The following is a 22,086-nucleotide window of genomic DNA, read 5'->3' on the forward strand; positions in this document are numbered from 1 at the left end:
AAAGTCTAAAATAAATAAATAAATATGACACGGTTTCAAAATGACCATTTATTTTTTCTTCTTTTCGTTTTTGTAAAAGAACTTAAATACTGCTAGATTAGCCTTTTACACAATTATATTCCATAAAACATTTTTTCAAATTTGTTATAAATTAAAATGATATGCATGCAATTTTGCATTTTCATCTTTAATTTTCAACTTTCACAAAAAAAAATAAATAAAGGAAAAATGGACACATTTTTATTCTTTTATCTGTAGCTCAGATGAAGCTGCTGTGAAACGGGAGAGGGCAGGATGATGGAAATGTATGAACAACGGTCCGGTTTTACAGAGAAGTTCCATCTGATTGTCTCAGGGAGCAAATTCAGAGATTAATTTTTTTGTTTAGACAAATGGGCATCGACTGCCAAATTCCTCATGTTCATTCATCCTCATTATATAATTAACAGAGAAGCATGCTCATAGACAAATGCAATAGTTGCAGTCCTTAGTTTTTCCGAGTTGATTTTTTCTTTAAAATGTATTCTTTTGAAAATGCACAAACTAGCATAAATCAATAAGGAGAGAATATGCAGGCGAGGAAATCCATGGTTTGCCAAGGCCTTGGGTCTGTAAGTTTCAGGTCCAGGTCTGAACTGCTTCCATATGATGAGGATCTACTTGTCCTCTGCCAGTCCCTGTCACACTGAAAATGTATGAGTAGAAGAACGACACTTTAGGGGTCGGGTTTAGTCTGTAGCATTTGAGATGTGGTGAGCCACCTCGGAGCGGTCGAGGAGGTCACTGCATATCTGCTGAAGTGGACCGGATGGCGGCAGCTCCAGTTGGCAGGGTGGAGCACAGGGTGCCAGTCACTCCTAAAGAATCAGAACTAAATTGACCTGTTCATCCTAGAGTTACATGTAGTGCTGAGGAAAATGTTTTTTTTTTAATAGACACAATCTATTTAAATTACAATGTACCAAAGTGCCATAATTTCAGCTTTTAAATGATGAAAACTAATCATAAGATGTCAATTCTTGCTAACTCTACTGAGGACTAGATCACAGCAACACTTTTGTTCAGCATTCCTATGTTATGGATCTCTTTAAGCTGTCTTCCTAACTAGAAAATAATGCCTGGTAAGAAATGAGTCCATGGGCTAGAACGCAGTGCACCAGTGCTAACCTGCAGAGATGACTGGCTGGCTGTGGCCGAATCTAAGATTCCTGCTATTTTTGGCAGAATTTATGTGGAAATTCCACCGCCTAGGATTTCGGGGCGTTGGAAAACTCCAAGATCATGGTTTTTAAGATTCCATTTCTGTAAGCAAAGACAGCTTGGCAGTAGGTTTGTGTTACGTTACTGAAATGTTCCAGTTTGTCAGCCACTTTCTTGGGGGCCTGCTTATGGGCAATGATCACAGCATCATCCTATGTCCGCTCAAGTTATGCACTAATGAAAGGGGAAGCATGCGGTCAGGTAACATGCTGGCAATAATGACATAAAGACTAACTGAGCTCCTTGTTCAGTTTTCAGGGATCCTGTATACACCCTTTACAACTCTCTGATTCTCGGCTATTGCTAGCTTCACAGAATATTTGCTTTTAAGGACCAATCAATCATTCCGTTTTGAAGTGAAATGGTTGCTTGGTAGAAGTAAAACCTGCCCTTTTGCAACAGAATCGACAAAACAAAAAAATCAACAAGCATATTAACATGTGAAAGCATAACAACTGTAACATTTCTGGTCCATTGCATGTTGAAAGGTTCCCTTTTCCCAGGCAGACACGTTGAGCCTTGTATAAGCAGACGTAAATGCAGGCTTTGGTCAGATGGTGAAGGTTCAGGAGGGGTTAAACAGTTTCTGCTTTGTAGCTCAAGAGACCCTAACAAAATGAAAGTGTAATGGAAGATGTATACAATTCTGGACAGAAGCCATCTTGGCTCGGTGGCTCTGTGGCTCAGGCTTGGAGGACGAAACCGGGCAGGGTGGCTCAGAGCCGGTGTCGTGAGTCCTGGCTGTAGCTGCCTGGGGAACTGCGGTTGCGGTGGGGCTTGTAGGTGTCCTGGTAGGGGTCCTGGTAGCCCTGCTGCTCTTCCATGTAGTGGTGGTCTCGACCGCTGCCGCCGTGCTGTGAGCCAGAGGAGCCTCGGTTCCGTCCCTTGTGCGCTCGTTCGTTGTGGTAGTTCTCGTCTGAGGTCATCAGGTTGCGCCGTTCGTTGGGGGTGGAGTGGTCCCCAGTGTGGTTGGCTTGCAGTGTTTTTTGCCCCTGCTGATTCTGATGTATAAGTACCAAATAAAGTAAGAGCCTGCACTAGTATTAAGTTTTTATCTTTTAAATATAAGCACTACCGTTTAAACGTAAAAAAAAGACATTTATAGTGTTAACAAAATATTCTATTTCAAATAAATGCTGTTCTTTTAAACTTTCTATTCATTAAATAACGCTGGGAAAAAGTTGCTGAAAATTCAGCTTTGCCATCACAGGTATAAATTTCAATTTAAAATAAATTAAAATTGAAAACAGTTATTTAAGCTGTAATAATATTTGACAATATTACTGTCCGAACCATATTTTTGATCAAACAAATGAAGCCTTGGTAAGCAGAAGAGACTTCTTTCAAAAACATTAAAAGTGTTTTGAACCGACTTTTGAACGGTGGTATGTATGTATTAAACACTACTGTTTGAAAGTTTGGGATCAGCAAGATTTTGAATGTTTTTGTGTCTTATGCTCATCAAGGCTGCATGTATTCAAAATACAGTAAAAACTGTAATATTGTGATATATTATTACAATTTAAAATAATGGGTTTAAAATATAATTTATTCCTGTGGTGGCAAAGCTGAATTTTTTAAGTGACGTGACATGTGGCCAAGTATGGTGACTTGTGCACTTTGGATTTATCCCATCCAAAGTGCACACACACAGTAGTGCACACACACACACCGTGAACACACAGCAGTGGAGCAGTGGGCAGCCATTTTTTTGCTGCGGCGCCCGAGGAGCAGTTGGGGGTTCGGTGCCTTGCTCAAGGGCACCTCAGTCGTGGTATTGAAGGTGGGAGAGAGCGCTGTACATTCACTCCCCCCACATACAATCTCTGCCGGTGCGAGACTCGAACCCGCAACCTTTGGGTTACGAGTCCGACTCGCTAACCATTAGGCCACGACTTCCCCCTATCAAAGGCTTTGGCCTATTGGATAGGCCTAAAAGCCTATCCAAAGGATAGGCCTATTTCATCAGCCATTACTCCAGTGTCACATTATCCATCAGAAATCATTCTAATATGCTGATTTATTATCAATGTTGGAAACAGCTGTGCTGCTTAATATTCTTTGAAGAACAAAAAGTAAAAAGAAAAAAGAAAAAAAAGAACAGCATTTATTCAAAACTGAATTTTTTTGTAACAAAATACACTTTTTTTTTGATAAAAAAGATATTAAAACTTGTATTGTTACTAAAGATTTCCATTTTGAATAAATACAATTTATTTTATGCAACATTTTATTTTATACAACATTTTGCTAATACTTTTTATATTATTATATCAGATTTTATGACATTATATTAATTGAAAGTCTAAATTGAATATTTGTATAAAACTTTTAAAACACACCACCGGACTATTTAAAATGGACCAATGAGGCTATGTAAATTCATAAAAATTTTGACCAAATATCTTGGTATTGATCAAAAAGTCTATAAACACCTTAAAAATGCCTATTATGTGTAGAGAGTGTGTGTGATTGCGTACCTGCAAGCCGGATATGGCAGACGTAGTGTAAGGGGCCAGGGCAGCGGGGCCGAGGTTCCTGCCCAGCAGAGGGTTGAGCGGGGTACTGCTGGAGGTGTGGGTTGCCTTCCAGTACGCCTCAAGATACTCCGCCAGGTGCTCACATGCGTCTTCCAACTGATTCTCATCCAAGATGATGTCAAACATCTCCTGTTAAAGAGGAACACACACACACACACACACATAAGACTATGTTAAAATTGTGTAAAACTGGAGTAATTTCTGTATTTTTCTTCCATATGTGTGTTGATGTTTGTACGTAAGATAAGACGCACCGGAGGACACTGTGCTAGTTTATCTGCGGCTACGAGCTGTACATTGAGGTGTTTACTCTGTGACTTTCCTCTAGATTTGACGAGCCGCTGGAGGACCTAAAGGACAAAAGAGTTGGTTACAAAGCAAGAACAATAATTTCAATCAGATTTTGAAGTTTGATTGGTCTTTCTCTAATGCAACACTAAAACCATGACACGAGTGTCTCTGAATGTCACACCTTTGGCGAGGACACTTTGACATGGACGATAATGGGTGCTAGTGAAGTCTTCATCAGCTGAGCAGGATGGTTGATGGTGTCTGCGTCCAAGACAACCAGCTGGAGCGAGCGAGCTAGTTCAAATATGCGCTCAATCTCGCTCTGTACCTCAGCTGTACATGTATATCACACAAAGAGTTATCAGTCCACAGTTCGCACACTAATAGAACAAAAAGAGAAGTGACTCATTTTGATATTGCATTTGATGGCAGTATGTCAGATTAAAGGAATATTCTAGGTTAAAGTACACATGAAATCAAAATTGACTATTTATTTTGTTAGTGCACACTGCTATTTTTGTGGTGAACAATTCAGTCAATCCACAAAAAAAAATTGTTTGCCTTGGTAATCTTTAATCCAAATCTGAAAATGCACCTCCCCTCTGAAATGACGGACCTTCTCTGATGACATCAGTTTGACGGCTTGGGCTTGATCATAACATCCTTAAACACGCCCCTCCAACTGTCAGTGTTGTTCTGAATGAAACGCCTACTTTACTACATCCAATCAGTTCGCAGTAGAAAAAACAAAACAAGCCACGCCCTCTGTTTTTCTCATTCAATATTCCGTTTCTCTCGGAAGTACGTCACAATACGGAAGTAAAGTCGGTCGCAACTTCCGGTTCACACAGACTTTAAATACAACCAGTTTTGGGCAAGCTGCTCAAAAAATGCAGCTACCAAGTACTCTACAGAAAATAGGGTTAGGGATTTTGAGAAAGTAGCTATTTACACTAAAAACTGTAATATTAGACACCAAAAAAAAATAAAAAATACAATATTTGTAGTTGTAGTTGATGTTTCTCAGGCATTGCTACCTCTAATTTCTAAAAAAAAAAAAAAAAATACAGAAAATACCACACACTTGGCTTTGCTGAAATAATGTCAGGGAAAATGTGACATTTTTTGTGTTCGTCAACAATGAAAAGCTACCTGATCTCACTGATTAAAAACAAAAAATGTGAGCAACACTACTGCCCACTACTGAATACAACTTGTGGATGCTGTTGTTTACCACAGAAAATGAATTTTGACTCATTCTTCACTTTATGAAAACTAAAGAAAAATGTGTTAATTAGTGCACTTAAAATGAAAGCTTATGGAGCAAGTGTACAAGCACTACAAATAAATGTTTAAATATGCAATTATCACTTGTAACCATAATTCCTAGAAATAGTGTGATAGAATTACTTAACTACTATCTCACAATATCCAGGCAAGGATACCAGAAAGTGATATGACTTAATAATTTGTAAAGCACTGTTTATATGGTGCAAACTTTACACTCGGCCACCAAGAAAAGCTGTGCTTAACTTAAACATAGCTATTTACACACATTTTCATCCTAAATATCAAGATTTGTTTACACAAGAATTAAGAGAAGTGCATTAAAAATAGTGTCACATTTTTTTTATTTGAAATCTTCCAGTGCACTTAAGACTTAGAACCATAGACTTGACAGTAAATGCATTACTGTACATATGGCTTTCCTTGTATTTATAAACTGAGGAACAAGTCAAAATTATTTTCTATGGTAACTGATTACATGGTGACCAGAACTTGAAATTTAACCTGGAATATTTCTTTTTAATAACCTTCTGTGAGGTATGTTTCGGTTCTTTCTGTGTCTTACCAAGGCTGGATCTGGTATTTGAGCGCTCAATAATGGCTCTCTTGCTGGGATTGTTAAGCACTGATCTCTTTGCCAGTGAGATATCTGCAGTCACACGCGTGATAGTTATCCTAGGACAATAAATATATTATCTGTAGTTAGCTGCAGTGAAAACCTGTCATTATAACATATAAGCCACCCTATCTTGTTTATAACAAATTATTCCGTATTTTAAATTTCTAAGTGATGTGCAGGAACATGATGAAATCTATAAACCACTTCTGATACTTACCTGCCATCAAACCGGTGTTTCAAGAAGTCAAAAAGAGCTTTCTGCATCATATCAGTGACCTGTTCAAAAGATATAAAGAGTATTTCAGTGTGATTTAGAATGACTAAAATGTGGTTAATAGTGTATTTACATCACTTTACATGATAAATTCATATTTACATAACTTCATATTTAAATACTATTTGATCTGTTCTAAAACAATATTTGTGTGTGCCATGTTTATGCTTATTAGGGTATTTTACTGTAGCTAAGCAACATGCTAACGCCAAACTCCATTGAAATAAAGTGCAACAGTGCCAGCCTGTTTTTTTTTCAGCAGCCCTGTTTTCCGGAAGTATTTTTCCCATTCATTTTTTTTTTAGGTATTTTAAAAATGTGTTTGTTTAAGAGTTATAAGCTATGAACCAAACCAAGCAGCTACAAGGAGAATCACAACATTACAAACTTTAATTTGAAACAAATTTAGAGACAAAGTTGTAAACTTAGCTTAACCTTTAATCAGAGAAAAGACTACAATCCCATGAGGCATTGTGAAGGACATAATTGAGTTAAAAACATAAATATACAACTCTCTCTCGCTCTCTCTCTCTCTATCTATCTATAATAATTAAAAAATACCTTTAATCAGGGAAAAGACTACAATCCCATGAGGCATTGCGAAGGACATAATTGAGTTATATAATATTTAAAAAATATTTTCATCTGGCACTATTTACTTGTCATGGTTCTTCGATTGGTCGAGATTTCTGGGTAACGGGTAATGTATTTTTCACCAGGAGTTCTTCTGTCAAACAGTTATTTAAAAAATAAATTGAAATAATGTGGGCTGATGGCTTGAACAAAATCATATACATCGATTAACAACCTCATAGCTCACAGTAAGTCTTAAAGTAAGTCATAAAGGTTTATGAGCTATCATTTAAAATTAATTTCCATATTGAGAAAATGAAAGGGATTTACTTTAAGAACCCAATTGTTGCACTGTAATAATTGCTGGTCAAGTCTCCTGTGCAAAGTGCTGCATATGTTGAGCATTCCAAATTGGTCACTTATAAGGTTCCATACTGGTCACTTATTGCAGCTGTAGGGAGTGAGGCAGTTTCTGGAACAGAGCTAAAGATTCAATTTAATTTTAAGAACAAAACTCCTGCCTCATCAACTCAAAAGCTTACTTAGTCTCAATAAAACAAGCCTCCCTGTAATTTATACACCAAGCAGCTGCGTAAATAAATGAAATCCTTACAAAAAAATCAAATCTGCATCCAGTTACACCCTATAAATTGCAAAGGAGCTTGTTTTCTTTATTTACTTTCTCTACTTCACTGACTCGCCTTGACTTTGTCTATCGCATGCCTTCATTCTTTCTCTCAACGATTCCCTCCCTCCATCACTGTTCCTGTTATTCTGTCTCTTTCTAATTTCAAACCATGCTCTACTTTCTAGCACTGACGTCTCTTGGACCCCGGAAGGTTGTTGCCGTGGTAACAGAACTGTGAAGAGGAGGAGTATGTTTTTGTTTTCTCTGTGTGAAGAGATGGAGAGACTGGAATAGATATTATATTTTGCTGGTATCAATAACGCAAAATGCGCACACACAGACACGCAGCCAGTCATAAACAAAGAACGCCAGCTCTACGGCCTTGAAGGAGGAATTTTCAGTTCTATGTTATTTCATGATAAATTTACTGATTCACCTGTAAAAACTCTCCAGATCGATCTTTGACAAAAGTGTTTTTCTGTCAACAACAGAGACCCAAGTTTGATGACGATATACCTCCACCACATCATTTAGGACAACCCACCTCATATCCTTTCAGCGATGGACCAACCAGCACCACAGGCCTCATGGAAGGCACAACATCATAGGGAGTCACATGTTCAGTCTGCAGATGAGATCATAGGTAAATAACAAAGCACAGCATGGTCAAAGTACGTCACAATGAGAGCAGTTTTGAGGAATGAGTGTAGAGAGGAATTTGAGCTTAGGACATGTGTGGCAGAAATACATCTCTTCAATGACTGGACAGGAAGGTTAGGTGACGATTCTTCCATCGTGTGGACACACTTACCACTTTCTGTTTCTGCTTGCCTGTAAAAAGAGAGGAAAAAGAAGTAAAGTATTATAAAGTTCTTCAAATGTGAGAAAGCCATTCAAGTCATTCATGGTCCACTGTCCCATGCTCACAAGTAGCTGCACGTTTGATCTTTAGCCTTACGCAGGACAGTGTTGAAGTAAAATCATCCACTGATGAATTGCCTACGATTCTGTTTTTTCGGGGAGATTCCTGTAACCCCACCCCCATCTCATAAAGCCCCACCCCCAACAGCTCATTGGCTCACCTGATGACATCACATCCCCCAAACTAGGGGAGGAGCTTCCACTGGACTTACTAAAGAAATGAGCAGACAAACAGAGACAGAGATAGAACATTTTTAGTCATTGTGTCTAAACACACAAGTGGACTACTCTAAATCTTTATAATTTAATACTACATGATATAATCTCTAATAGCTAATGCATAAAACCTGGTCCGACCCACACTGATTCTATGTCAATGTCCATGAATTGATGCTGCATGTAGAATTGTTATCGATAGTCACCTGGGTTTGAGGGTCAGTCATCCGATTTCAAACTGCGAGCTGGTGTCACCTAACCTGATACCCAGTTTTCAACAAATCAAATGTCAAACAATCTCAAAATTCCTGTACTTTTGGATCATTTCAAGTTTTAAATAAATTGTCTCATAATTTGATACTGGGTCTTTCATCTGGTAGTCTCAGCCTCAGACCCATAGACCATCTGATGAATATTACTAAAATGGCAAGAGCTCTCCAAAATTGTAAGCTCAAATCTAATGGGTTTCCCAGTAATTCCCAGGGTGCAAACATTTTTATAAGTCTACCTGGAGAAAAAAGAAGAAGCTTGTTTATATACTGTAGTACCAGGCTGGCACAATGAACGATGTTTGCGAGGTTAATAGCACTGAATCTTTAAAAGATATTCAGCTGAGACACTATATCCTATGTGCACAACTGTATATTCTGTTTATTTCATGTTATGTCCACGAAAAACAATCTATATTTATTACTAATTCTTACCATAAAATGTATTCCTTCAGTGCCAGTTCTACAACTGCTTGCAGAAACTGCGGCACCAATATTTAATTAGTATTTTGTTACTCTCTCTATTGAATCATTTAATATTTTTCCAGTCTTTTAATGTCACACAAAACACAAAACAAAGCAAAGCAAAACAAAAGACAAAAAAACTAAACAAAAAACACATGGATGCTGACAGACAGTTTAAGTGGATGTTCTTGGCCAGAATAAACTGTACTGTAGACTGGACTTTATGTCGATACTCAAAAGTTTGGCTCTGGTTCTGCATTTCTGTAGCTAAGACATGATGATTATGAGCAGCAGTGAAAGTACAGTGAACTGTGATCAATGCACAATCGGGTTCAAATTCAAATCATGATGTTTTTGGCCAAGATAACAGTCCTGATTACATAAAGCAACAGGCAACTGAAGAAAAAAACAACAAAGGGTGAAAATTCAGATCTGGTGTGAAACTGAAATGCAAAGCCACCATACATTCTGGGTTTAATTTGGGTGTTCATCTAATTTCAAATTTCAAGCAATGCCATGCTCACAGATTAACTGAGTGACTGAAAGTCAATTTTCTTTATAATGCCATCTCTGTTCTTGAAACCCACCACCCTTATTTCATTTTGGAATGGAATATTTTTAAGAATATTTCCAAATCTTTTTTTCATAATGTCTATTGTATCCTATAATAAGACTTAATATTTTGTTATATATGCTGTATCTATAGAATAGCAACTATAGAGCATTTGGTTTTCTACACATGGAAATGGCATTAAAAACTTTTTATTAAAGGTCCCATATTGTCAAAACTGAAATTTCCTGGCTTTTTTCACGATTACTGAGGTCTAGGGGCTATTTAACTACCATATAAGTTTCAAAACAGTCAGTCCACAGTAAAATGCACACAGCCTGCTTAAAGTTCTAGCTCGTTGTGACTTCCGTAAAAAGTTGACGTCAGAACTACACAGCCTTCAGTCACCACCCCGAGCACCGCCCACCGTCCCACTCTCCTTTTGCCAAACCCCCAGACAACATCGTGTCCATGCTTTTGCTGAGCAAGGACAACACGGAAACATGTTGAAAAGTTTAACTTTAACCACTAAACCAGATCGGCCAACCTGTAACGTTACACTCTCACTCAAAGGATGGACGATCTGACAGGATTGTTACTATGAGGTGGATCACATCTACGTGTATAGTAAAGACAAACTCACCGTGTCTATCTAGTCATGATGAAGAAGTATATACATTTCAGTTTCAGCAGGCAACTATTTTTACAGCTACATTATTGTTCCAGCCACAATTAATCACAACAATATATATACAATTACAAATGATTATATATAAATCTTGAGATTGTTTTTGGTACTTATACCGCAAATATATATTCTTAAGGACATCAAAACTTAAAATAAAACTCCAGAAAGGTGTACAATATGGGACCTTTAATGGATCAAAGATTGCATAACAAATAAAAATGAGCCTTGAAAAATGTAGTGGTGCACATTTTTGGACATTTGTGAATGTAGATATAATATGCAATTTAAATGTGTTTGCTAATGTCTATTTTTACACACTAAATGTACAGCCTGTTCTTGTCCACCTCATTGACTCAGTGGAGTGGATATACAACAAATAGGGTGGACATATGAATTTTACAATATTTCATTGCCAGGTTGATAAACACACAGAATATTAAGGACTAAGAGGTTGTGGAAAATCAAATGCTCCATTCACCTAGGTAAGTATGTCTGCTTACCCTTGTACACGGCTTTTCTTCTGTTCCAGCTGTGCTCTGATATTCTCCAGCTTCAGAGGACTGGGGATAAAACCAATCTCACAGCCTTCTTTCACCAGCCTCCCAATCCACCAGTCATTATTAAACTTCTGCATATGGAGCACAGAAAAGGACAACAGAAATAAAAGCTGGGAAAAAAACTTTATCCCCTCCTAGCATTTTTCTATATTCAAAGTCATCAGTGAATCTGAATCAGCAGTGCCCTGTTCACTAATGGGCCAACAGGCCACAGTACCTCTTTGATGTGCAGGAAGTCTTTTGCATCAAATGAGATGGCAGTTCCTGGCGCAGGCACGTCTTCATCCAGTGCACCACAGTAACTGACATTTGTTTTCACGGCAAAGGCCACCGATTTGGCCTGTAAATTGATGTTTTTAGAATTAAAAAAAAAAATATATATATAAATATATACGTAATATGTGAAAATGTAACACTTGCCCATTCTGATACTGTGACTTTTAGCTTAAGATTGATGTTGGTTATATTAATGTTTTCCTTTATTTTGTGATGTTGGACATTTGTGAATATTTGCTAATGTCTATTTTTACACACTAAATGTACAGCCTGTTCTTGTCCACCTCATTGACTCAGTGGAGTGGATATACAACAAATAGGGTGGACATATGAATTTTACAATATTTCATTGCCAGGTTGATAAACAGACAGAATATTAAGGACTAAGAGGTTGTGGAAAATCAAATGCTCCATTCACCTAGGTAAGTATGTCTGCTTACCCTTGTACACGGCTTTTCTTCTGTTCCAGCTGTGCTCTGATATTCTCCAGCTTCAGAGGACTGGGGATAAAACCAATCTCACAGCCTTCTTTCACCAGCCTCCCAATCCACCAGTCATTATTAAACTTCTGCATATGGAGCACAGAAAAGGACAACAGAAATAAAAGCTGGGAAAAAAACTTTATCCCCTCCTAGCATTTTTCTATATTCAAAGTCATCAGTGAATCTGAATCAGCAGTGCCCTGTTCACTAATGGGCCAACAGGCCACAGTACCTCTTTGATGTGCAGGAAGTCTTTTGCATCAAATGAGATGGCAGTTCCTGGCGCAGGCACGTCTTCATCCAGTGCACCACAGTAACTGACATTTGTTTTCACGGCAAAGGCCACCGATTTGGCCTGTAAATTGATGTTTTTAGAATTAAAAAAAAAAAAATATATATAAATATATACGTAATATGTGAAAATGTAACACTTGCCCATTCTGATACTGTGACTTTTAGCTTAAGATTGATGTTGGTTATATTAATGTTTTCCTTTATTTTGTGATGTTGGACATTTGTGAATATTTGCTAATGTCTATTTTTACACACTAAATGTACAGCCTGTTCTTGTCCACCTCATTGACTCAGTGGAGTGGATATACAACAAATAGGGTGGACATATGAATTTTTGATTTAATTGTACTCATATTATAAATTCTACTTATTTTATCAGTGTAATCATAATCTGCATTGTCCACACTGTTATAGCTGTGTCCACCCTATTATACTGGAATTTTTCATTTATGCTTTAATAATAACAAAAATTAAGAAAAACACTGTTGTAAATAATATTAGTGAAGAATGATGCATTTCCTTAAGTTAAATTCTACATTCTGCTCATGTGCACGTGTCTTAAAAGTACACAGTGAAATAATATTAAAAAACAGACACGTTATGATAAATTATTATTTTTTAAATCAATCATCACTAATATGGTATCAAATTTTATGGTATCAAGATTAAAGGACACATTATCTCTTTATTAATCAAAAAATAAATGTTTATATCAGAAGTGTATTAGGCTATTATATTAATGATCTTAAAATCAAAAGTACTACATACCAGTAAATAAGCACTATATACTGTTGTGTATTTACGTATTCCATATGCTTGATTAATACATAGTAAGTGTGATTTGTATCTGTCCTGACCTTTGCCCTCTCCAGCTGCAGTGCAGCCTGTTGTTCTTGCTCCTGCCGGCCCTGACTACCCCCCTCCGGCCTCTCCTCCTCCAACGACACATCTGAATCAGACGGCCTGCTAGTGTAGGAATCAGCTGAACCCTGCGAACAGACAGCACATACTACATTACTTGCATGTATGCAGTCTGGTCATGGCTGTAAAGGAGGCAAGTTATAAAAATTGCATTTTTTTGCCCAGTCCTATCAGAACAATTACTGAATCTTCCGAATGTTCCGAATTTTCAGCACAAATATATGACCTCTGGCATGTCAATATTTATTCAGCATTCAGATACTTGGCACGCCCTGATGAATGGCAGACTGTGATATCCCACTATGTAAAACGAATCATAACTGAGGAAATTTACATATAGAAGTCTTAAAGATGGAGTATCAAAAACGGTTTAATCTCACAGGTCAGAATTAGGGTAAAACAAATTCTCATGCAAAATTGAATAATGATCGTTTTGAGGTTAAGAAACCTTGCACAACCTTGAAGTGGTACAAAATGGTACAAAAGTCGAAAATAAGACCCACATTCCAAATATGAGAATGACACAGAAAAGAGATTTACCTGAAACAATCTCTCCAAAGATACATTTTGACATTTGACAGTTTATGCATAAAAAAAGATCAGACTATCCACACTGTAAAATATGATCAAAATTCGAATGGTAAAAGACTGCAAATATGCTACACTAATAACCTGTTCATTTGTTAACGGTAAGTTTCCTTACTCAGCATGGTGAAAAACTGTAATAGATCTAATGGGTGTCACAATCTGTGCTAGGAGGAGCGCGGAACGAGGAACAAGGAGACGTGGAGTACATAAACAGTCTTTAATCCTGGGAATGACAGGGGAATTTCACAACATCCAACAAGTAGAACCGACAAAGGAAGACTACACAGACTGGGGCTAATAAACACAGGGCAATCAGGGGAACACAGGTGCATGGAATGGACGGAGGGAGGAGCCATGGAGGAGGAATGGCCACTGACTCCAGGGGGCCGAGCAACGGCGGCAGAGCAGGTGGTGGAGGAGCCCAAGGCGGAGACGGAAAGCCGATGAGCCAGGGCGACGGGGAGGTTCCGGAGGTCCTAGGAGGAGCAGATGGCACTGGCGACCGACGCGAAGATGTGGATCCAGGAGGCCGCGGTGGAGCCGGAGCGACCGAGGACTGAGGAGCCGAGGGAATGAAGGAGCCTGATGGAGCCGGAGGGACGAGGCGAAGCCAGAGGAGTGGAGTCCCGAGGCGCAGGATGGTCGACGCCAGACCAAGGCGGAGCCGGAGGGACGAGGGAGCCCGGCGGAGCTAATAGACTGCCGGGCCACGGCGGAGAGGAGGGAGCTAGGAGCCATGGTGGAGCCGACGGGTCAAAGGGCCGAGGTGGAGTCCGGGGCCTAGAGGCTGGAGGCGGAGTCAAGGGAAACTCCAGCCACGGCGACGCTGGAGGATGGCAGTCCCGCGGAGCTCGCACCGCATAGATGGTGGGCTGAGGGCGAGCAGAGGGGCTGCCAGATGACAGCGGAGGAGGAGGCAGGAGCGGGTGGGAGGGCTGGTTTTCGTGAGCCTCAGGGCATTCAGGGCTAAACTCTGGATCAGGAGCCCCCTCTAGGCTGAACCCAGGAACAGGATTGCGCTCTGGAGGAACGGACACTTGAGGGCGCTTTCTAGGAGCGGGCACTGGAGGCCGCTTTCTAGGAGCAGGCACTGGAGGGCGCTTTCTAGGAGCGGGCACTGGAGGGCGCTCTGAACTGGATTCGGGGGAAGGAGCACTCCCCTCTTCGTTTTGGAACATACGCCGCGCCATACTCAGCTCACCCTCAGCTGCGGTGCAGGGGGCGGAGCTCCTTTCCGCGCTCACACCGTCCGCGGCTCTCTCCCTTGTGGCGGGTGTTGTTGCCGGCTTACACACCTTGACTGACGTCGTCAGCAGCTCTGGCTCCACGGCGATCAGCGGTGGGCTCGGGCATGCGCTCCGCGCATCGGGGAGATGGTGGGCTGCGCACTGGGTCGGGAGTGGAATTGGCGAGATTCTCCTGGGAACAGGCGGGGGACGGAGATCCATTTCTCGCCCGAGTCCACTCCACGAAGGCGGCGAATTCCGCTCGAGGACCATCTTCGGACGACGGCGCTCTGCACGGGGTGTTCAGGCTAGCGTCATAGAACGCGCAGAGCGCGTCGTCCGGGTAGCTGGTAAGTTCGGCGAGGGCCAGAAACAGTCTGGTATGGTCCTCAAGCGAGCGCTTCCCCCTGCTCCAGCAAGAGGAGGAGGAATTCGGGGCGAAGGAGGGGATCCATAGAACACAACGGAAACAAAACACTGAGGGAAAAAACACGGAAACAAAAACGGAGGGTAAACACACGGAGGGTACTGTTTTTTGGTCGGTTCTTCTGTCACGATCTGTGCTAGGAGGAGCGCGGAACAAGGAGACGTGGAGTACAAAAACATTTTTTTTTTTTGACAATGCACTTGGACCATCTTCCTTGGTCATTATTCACATTGGTCTGCTGGATTTTCATTACGTCTGTGATTCTCATGTTTCCCTATTCAGACCGCTGCAAACCCAGGTCAGCAAAAACCCACCTGTACCTCTGTTACTAGAGCTGTCAGCCACAGATGCAGAGATACAGAAAAATACACCTGTGAGCTGAAGGTGACTTCAGGTAAGCTCTTTTTGTTCACAGTCTACATTACATAGTCTTTAAAAACAACAGATACATTTACTAGATAATAAACTAGGTAATAATTGACATTTATTTCATATGTAATTTTTAATTAAACTTTGCTATTGGTATTGTCACACAAATGTGCAGTGTGTAACATGGATACAATAATGTAAAATGTTACCCAGCATATTATGGATAAACTTCAGTCATCAAATATTTTCATATACAGAAATAATTGATTTAAAACATTCACAGTGTAACCAACATATCAAAATGATTCGGACTGTGAGGCATCTCACCATGATTTGGATTCTGACCTTGAGGCATCTGTCACTGTCTGAGACAAATATAAAAATACTGAATCCTAAATTGAGTAACAGGCTATGAAACTTACATATCTTAAAAAAATCTGCAGCTGGATGGAAACCAATTATCTTCAAAACAAAAGCTATAAATGCGTGTAATTATGAGCTTCCAATGTGTCTTCCTTGTTGGATTCTATCATCCATCAGTTGTCAGCAAATTTCATTAACTACTCCAAATAGTAATGTTAGAGTACAAATACTTCTCAAAAGAAGCCCTGAAAAACTCAACAGACTCTAGGATATCCTCTCTGCATTCTTATTCAACAACATATCAAGATAGCTTCCTTTGAGCATACATACCTTCACTGCTTGTTTCTCAGGACCATGAAAAACTTCACAATACACAATCTGAACATTTTCACCTGAAATAAAGTCCTCAGACGGCTCCATAACGTTCAAGAGAGAAGCACCTGATCCCTATCAGCTCAATAAAAACATATACCGTAAGGTATTCACACGTTCCCCTTTTAAGATAATAAAGAAGATCCAACCAGCATGTACATAGTCCTCTAATTAATGAGATACTGCTCAAAGTGAAGTGAAGCTAGGAAGCTGTATTCTGTTAATCCAATTTGGAAACAACATTAGCTCAAGTCAGTGAAAAGAATGATCGGGTCAATATCGCATTAGAGAGAGAGGCAGAGAGAGAGCGAAAAAGCCTCGCAGTCGGCTAAAAAATGTCAGCACGCTGCCTATGGCGAAACACTTTTTCCCTGAAGGCAGCCGCTCCGCACAAGCTTACTTCAGCAGGGACCCAATTGAGGCCGGTGAGTCCAATCACAAAATGCCTGATTCGGGAAACAAAAAATGCACAAGTTTGCTTATCTTTCACAGCAGAAGTGATGATTGTGTGCAAAAGAAAAAAACCCACACCAAATTTCAAATGAATGGCTTTCATCCTCAATTTTGACGAGATAACGGTCTTTTTTGCTGAAGAGTGACTTTGGAGGGCCTTTAAAGATTCATATATAATGTCATAAAGAAAGACAATGGCGCAAAATGAAGTTAAACAGATATTTTCTCATTAACTAAATTTAGCTTTTATTAAGCTTTGAAGCTTTATATCCACAATTTCACTGGGTTTGCAACACAAAGCGCAATGAACTTGGTTCAAATTAATCTGTATTTTATTGTTAAACAAATATAAATTCTCCTAGACTTCCATTTGAAGTATGTAGAATAATATAAAACCAGTCATACACTGTAAGAAAAAAATTTTTTTTTTTTGAAGTAAACTACTGGAGTACATTTTACAAGAAAATACTATTTCAGTCTTTATACTTCAAAATTTCGCATTTAACTCAATGTGTTACTTCTAAAATTCAGTTACTTCTGAAATTCTAAACCATTTCTGAGTGAAAATGTTTTCGACACCAAAAACAAACTACGCAGTTACACGACTTACACAGTGCGCATTTTATTATTAACTTTAAACATAAACAGTTTCTTGAACATTATGCTTGCTGATTCATATTTTAAATGATTTTATGTGCCCTAGTTAAAAGCTATATGTTAATAATACTGATTAAATATACAAACAACATGATATACCATATGTTCTTCCTCAAAAGCACAGGAACCTGATTATGGATTATGATCTGTATCTTAAATAAATGGTCTCTATACATTCAGAACATCGAAATAAACACATCGGATGAGAATTACAGTGGGTTCTAAGGGCCTCTAACCCAGACACACACAATCTTTTCCAAACTTCTGTCTTGATTTCATTTTACGGCGTTCAAGTGGGGCACCTAAGCCATGTGACTTATTACATTCTACACATCAGCAAGAAAAGGCTCTGCCCCCTTAACAGCCAGACAGTAAATGAAGCTTTACAATTTCAACTATGTGATAACACCCTAAACAATTTCAATCTTAAAGAGATCAGGCAGGTCCTACAATGAATGGAAAGACACATATTGTAATCCAGAAAAAAGTCCAACTGAAAAATAAATGAGAGACGTGCTTTTTATTAATATTATTATTATTTTTGCTGTAGCGTTCTTTAAACGCACCGTATGGAATAGGAGTGAATGTTCAACGGGAATGTGTGCTATTAACAACACATACTGAAAGACACATACACACACAAGCCTCTGAAGAGCATCTCCCAAAAGTACACCCACGGAGATCGGTGGGCTGCATCTTAGAAAATCATGGTACACTGAGTCTCGCAGGCCCTGAATGTGCAGCACAGCTGAGCCAGTGTTCGGCATACACACACACACACACACACACACACACAAGAGCGCGCTCACGCACGCACACACACATATAGCCAGTGGGAAAAAACTATATATAGCCGTAGCCAATTCTGATCGCGAGAAAAATAACTCACCGCCTCCGAGTCTTCAAATCCATGCAGGTACAAATTGTCATACATGGAGGTTTGCTATTCCAAAGAGGTCCTCTTGAAGAATAGAGATAAAAAGAGAGAGGAGTAGGAGGAGGTGGAGATGGAGAGAGAGGGGGAGGAGGAAGAGGTAGAGGAGGGAGCCACCACCACGAAAAATAATCGATGGGGGGGGGATGACGATCCCCTTGCTCCACAGAGGAAGAACAAGGAGGGAAAAAAGGGTGAGAGAAGCCTCACGAGTAAGAGAGGATGGAGAGAGAGAGAGAAAGAGGGAAAGCAGGCCTGTGCAGACGGCTCAGCCTGCAGGATGGAGTGGATCCCTCGTTCAGCCTCCAATTCTCTCACATCCTCAGGCAGGGAGAAGCTTCCCAACGGCTCACTGACGCGGTTGTTTCATCATCTCTCAGCAACACACTCACACACACACACGGCACGGCGCTGCGCCCCGCATCAGAGAGAGAAAGAGAGAGAGGGTAAGAGAGAAAGAGAGAGAGAGAACCCTTTCTCAATCTCAGGCTGATGACACAGTTGACCAGCTGCGTGCTGATTGGCCGAGCAGCCTTCCAGTCAGAGCTGCTGCTGACGTGTGTTCTCCTTGACTGTGAGCGCTGATGAGAGAGAGAGCCTCCCTTTGCCTCTTTCATTCTCTCTTTCCGTCTGTCATTTTATTTGAATGTACAATCAGTTTTTTTTTTCTCCAGGATGTTCCCCTTTATTTGCAGTGATGCAATTTTCTCCACTAATTAAAATTTTTTTTTTTTTACGAACATGTATTTTCAAATCTAACCAAATTTTAACATAATATGAATTAAAACAAATAATTTATAAAAATATAAATAATAAGTATAAATATATATACAATAAATCAATTATATATTTATGTAATAATAATTAAAGTTTAATTACATTTTTGTTGATTATGTATAAATAATATATAATATAATAAAAATACAATTTTATTAATATACATTCTCTCTATTTTTAAATCTTACCAAATTTGAACAAAACATGAATAAATTAAAACAAATATTTTTAAAAGTTTTTGTAAATAGTATAAATATATAAACAATAATAAGTATAAATATATACAATAAATGAATTATATATACGTGACCCTGGACCACAAAACCAGTCTTAAGTCGCACAGATATATTTGTAGCAATAGCCAAAAATACATTGTATGGGTCAAAATGATCAATTTTTCTTTTATGCCAAAAATCATTAGGATATTAAGTAAAGATCATGTTCCATGAAGATATTTTGTCAATTTTTTACCGTAAATATATCAAAACTTAATTTTTCATTAGTAATATGCATTGCTAAGAACTTCATTTGGACAACTTTATAGGCGATTTTCTTAGTATTTTGATTTTTTTGCACACTCAGATTCCAGATTTTCAAATAGTTGTATCTCGGCCAAATATTGTCCTATCATAACAATCAATGGAAAGCTTATTTATTCAGCTTTCAGATGATGTATAAATCTTGATTTTAAAAAAATGGACCCTTATTACTGGTTTTGAGGTCCAGGGTCACATATTTATATATAATAAATTATATATAAATATATTTTAAGTTTCATTTCCACTTTTATTAACATACTTTCTAAATATTTTTCAATCTAAACCACACATACACACCCACCCACATACAGATATATGTGTGCGTGTGTGTAATAATTAAAGGGTTAACAATAGTTAGTTAAAAGTTATGCTGACACTTTACAATAAGGTCCCATTAGTTAATGTTAGTTAATGCATTATCTACCATTAACTAATACTGAGCAATAGATTTGTCACATTATTTATTAATCTGTTAATCTAAGTTAATAAAAACACACCTGTTAATTGTTAGTTCACGTTATCACAGGTCCATTAAATAGTATGAACAGTTTGAGTAGTGATTACAGTGATTAGAGAGGAAGAAAAAAGTTTTAGTTCACAATTCAAGCATCACACCACATCAAGCCTATCTGAACAAAGCAATGAATAAGGACATAGAATGTGTTTGCTACACTGACCTTTAAATGTGTCTGATTATAAGCCCTAATGTTTAAGTGACTGGTCTTGAGGAAATAATTGAATTGAGCCAAAAAAGGAGTCAATCAATTTTTAATTGATCCAGATTGGCTCTGAGAAACAGGCTTGGTCATTTTCAGAAATGGGCCATTTCTTTACCTGTCTCAGAATAAAACTGGTGGAGGTGGTGCTGCCATCAGACCTCTTCAGTCGACTACGCCTTGAATATGTTCCCCTGTTGACCTGTAGAGGGAGCAATAACGAAAACATGAATGAATTGCTTCAGATATGGTTGATCATTTCTCAACCATTTACTTTGGAGAATATAAAATTAGCATTAGTCTCATATTTTTGATATTTGATATTAATAGATCAGAATCAGAATAAGCAGCATGATCAGTTTTGAATTTATTACCCAAATATTATTTAATTTGCCTGTTGAGATACTATTAATGTTATAAAACACTTACAAAACAAAAATAATAATATCAGACAGAAATATAGACTGAATGTTGCATAGAAATCAATTAGAAATAGGTAAAATATGACTAGACTGGACATTGTGTAGAAACATGGAAGTTATCCAAATGTGGGTGATGGGAGGGAGGGTGCCAACAGATAAAACTGTGCGCAGTGCATTAGTGACCATTAATGAGGGAAGTTCATTCGGTAATGAGAGCCACTTGCATCAATGTAAATTATCTGTGCAATTTATTAATGCACTGATATAACAGCAGAAGTGGAAAAAGTATAGAGCGGTCATTCAGCTTGAGGTTACATAAATATATTAAAGGGTTAGTTCACCCAAAAAAGAAAATTAGCCCATAAATTACTCACCCTCAAGTCATCCTAGGTGTACAACAGCTGTACGTGGAAGCAGCTCCGGGCGGATGAGTCTCGTGAAAACCAACGTTTGTTAACAGGAGCAAAGGAAACAAAGTTTCCTTACTTTAGCAAAGGAAAACCAGTCTCCTCTTGGCTTATATCGAAATCCTCCGATATTCTTCTTTACAAATCCTCGTTTTGTACTTCTAATAAGTGACCGTTGTTTTGATCTCTCCCCTGCGCTTCCGCGTTCGTCACTTCTGAGTGGTGCATGCGCAAAGCCGACCTCATACGTCATCCGCCCGGAGCTGCTTCCTTGTACAACTGTTGGCGCAAGCTACATTAAAGTGATTATTACATTTTGAATATGGATATTTTTCTTACAAATGCGCATCGATTCGCTACAGGAGGCCTTTGTTCACGACCCCGGAGCCGTGTGAGGCACTTTTTTTATGGATGGGCGCTTTTTATTTAACTTCTTTTGGACTGATGCATGCAACACCCGCTGAGTGCCATGAAACAGCTTGAAAGATCAAAGACCATTTTTTATACAACTCCGACTGGATTCGTCTGAAAGATGAAAGTCATATATATCTAGGATGACTTGAGGGTGAGTAATTTATGGGCTAATTTTCATTTTTGGGTGAACGAACCCTTTAAAGGGGTCGTATGATGTTGCTAAAAAGAACATTATTTTGTGTATTTGGTGTAATGAAATGTGTTTATGCGGTTTAAGGTTCAAAAAACACATTATTTTCCACATACTGTAC

General features: G+C 38.8%; 1 protein-coding gene across 2 annotated transcripts in view; it reads right to left on the bottom strand.

The window, feature by feature from the left end:
* Positions 1 to 244: 244 nt before the first annotated feature.
* Positions 245 to 22,086, bottom strand: part of LOC107705621 (voltage-dependent L-type calcium channel subunit beta-4-like) — a 23,121-nt gene continuing 1,279 nt past the window's right edge. The window contains exons 2-14 of one of the 2 annotated variants that reach the window (XM_016509012.1): positions 20,651 to 20,734; positions 13,048 to 13,179; positions 12,129 to 12,251; positions 11,855 to 11,982; positions 8,555 to 8,604; positions 8,284 to 8,303; positions 8,017 to 8,097; positions 6,215 to 6,273; positions 5,944 to 6,053; positions 4,273 to 4,424; positions 4,055 to 4,150; positions 3,741 to 3,929; positions 245 to 2,261 (exon numbers count right to left, since the gene is read on the bottom strand). In XM_016509012.1, coding sequence (XP_016364498.1) covers positions 1,977 to 2,261; positions 3,741 to 3,929; positions 4,055 to 4,150; positions 4,273 to 4,424; positions 5,944 to 6,053; positions 6,215 to 6,273; positions 8,017 to 8,097; positions 8,284 to 8,303; positions 8,555 to 8,604; positions 11,855 to 11,982; positions 12,129 to 12,251; positions 13,048 to 13,179; positions 20,651 to 20,734 — 1,509 coding nt within the window. In that variant the 3' untranslated portion in view covers positions 245 to 1,976. Of the gene's footprint in view, positions 2,262 to 3,740; positions 3,930 to 4,054; positions 4,151 to 4,272; positions 4,425 to 5,943; positions 6,054 to 6,214; positions 6,274 to 8,016; positions 8,098 to 8,283; positions 8,304 to 8,554; positions 8,605 to 11,854; positions 11,983 to 12,128; positions 12,252 to 13,047; positions 13,180 to 18,455; positions 18,946 to 20,650; positions 20,735 to 22,086 lie in introns of those variants that run through there. The other variant, XM_016509014.1, reaches the window with a different exon arrangement.

This window comes from Sinocyclocheilus rhinocerous, unplaced genomic scaffold (genome assembly GCF_001515625.1).
Source record: "Sinocyclocheilus rhinocerous isolate Xijiao unplaced genomic scaffold, SAMN03320098_v1.1 scaffold504, whole genome shotgun sequence".
Lineage (NCBI taxonomy): Eukaryota > Metazoa > Chordata > Actinopteri > Cypriniformes > Cyprinidae > Sinocyclocheilus > Sinocyclocheilus rhinocerous.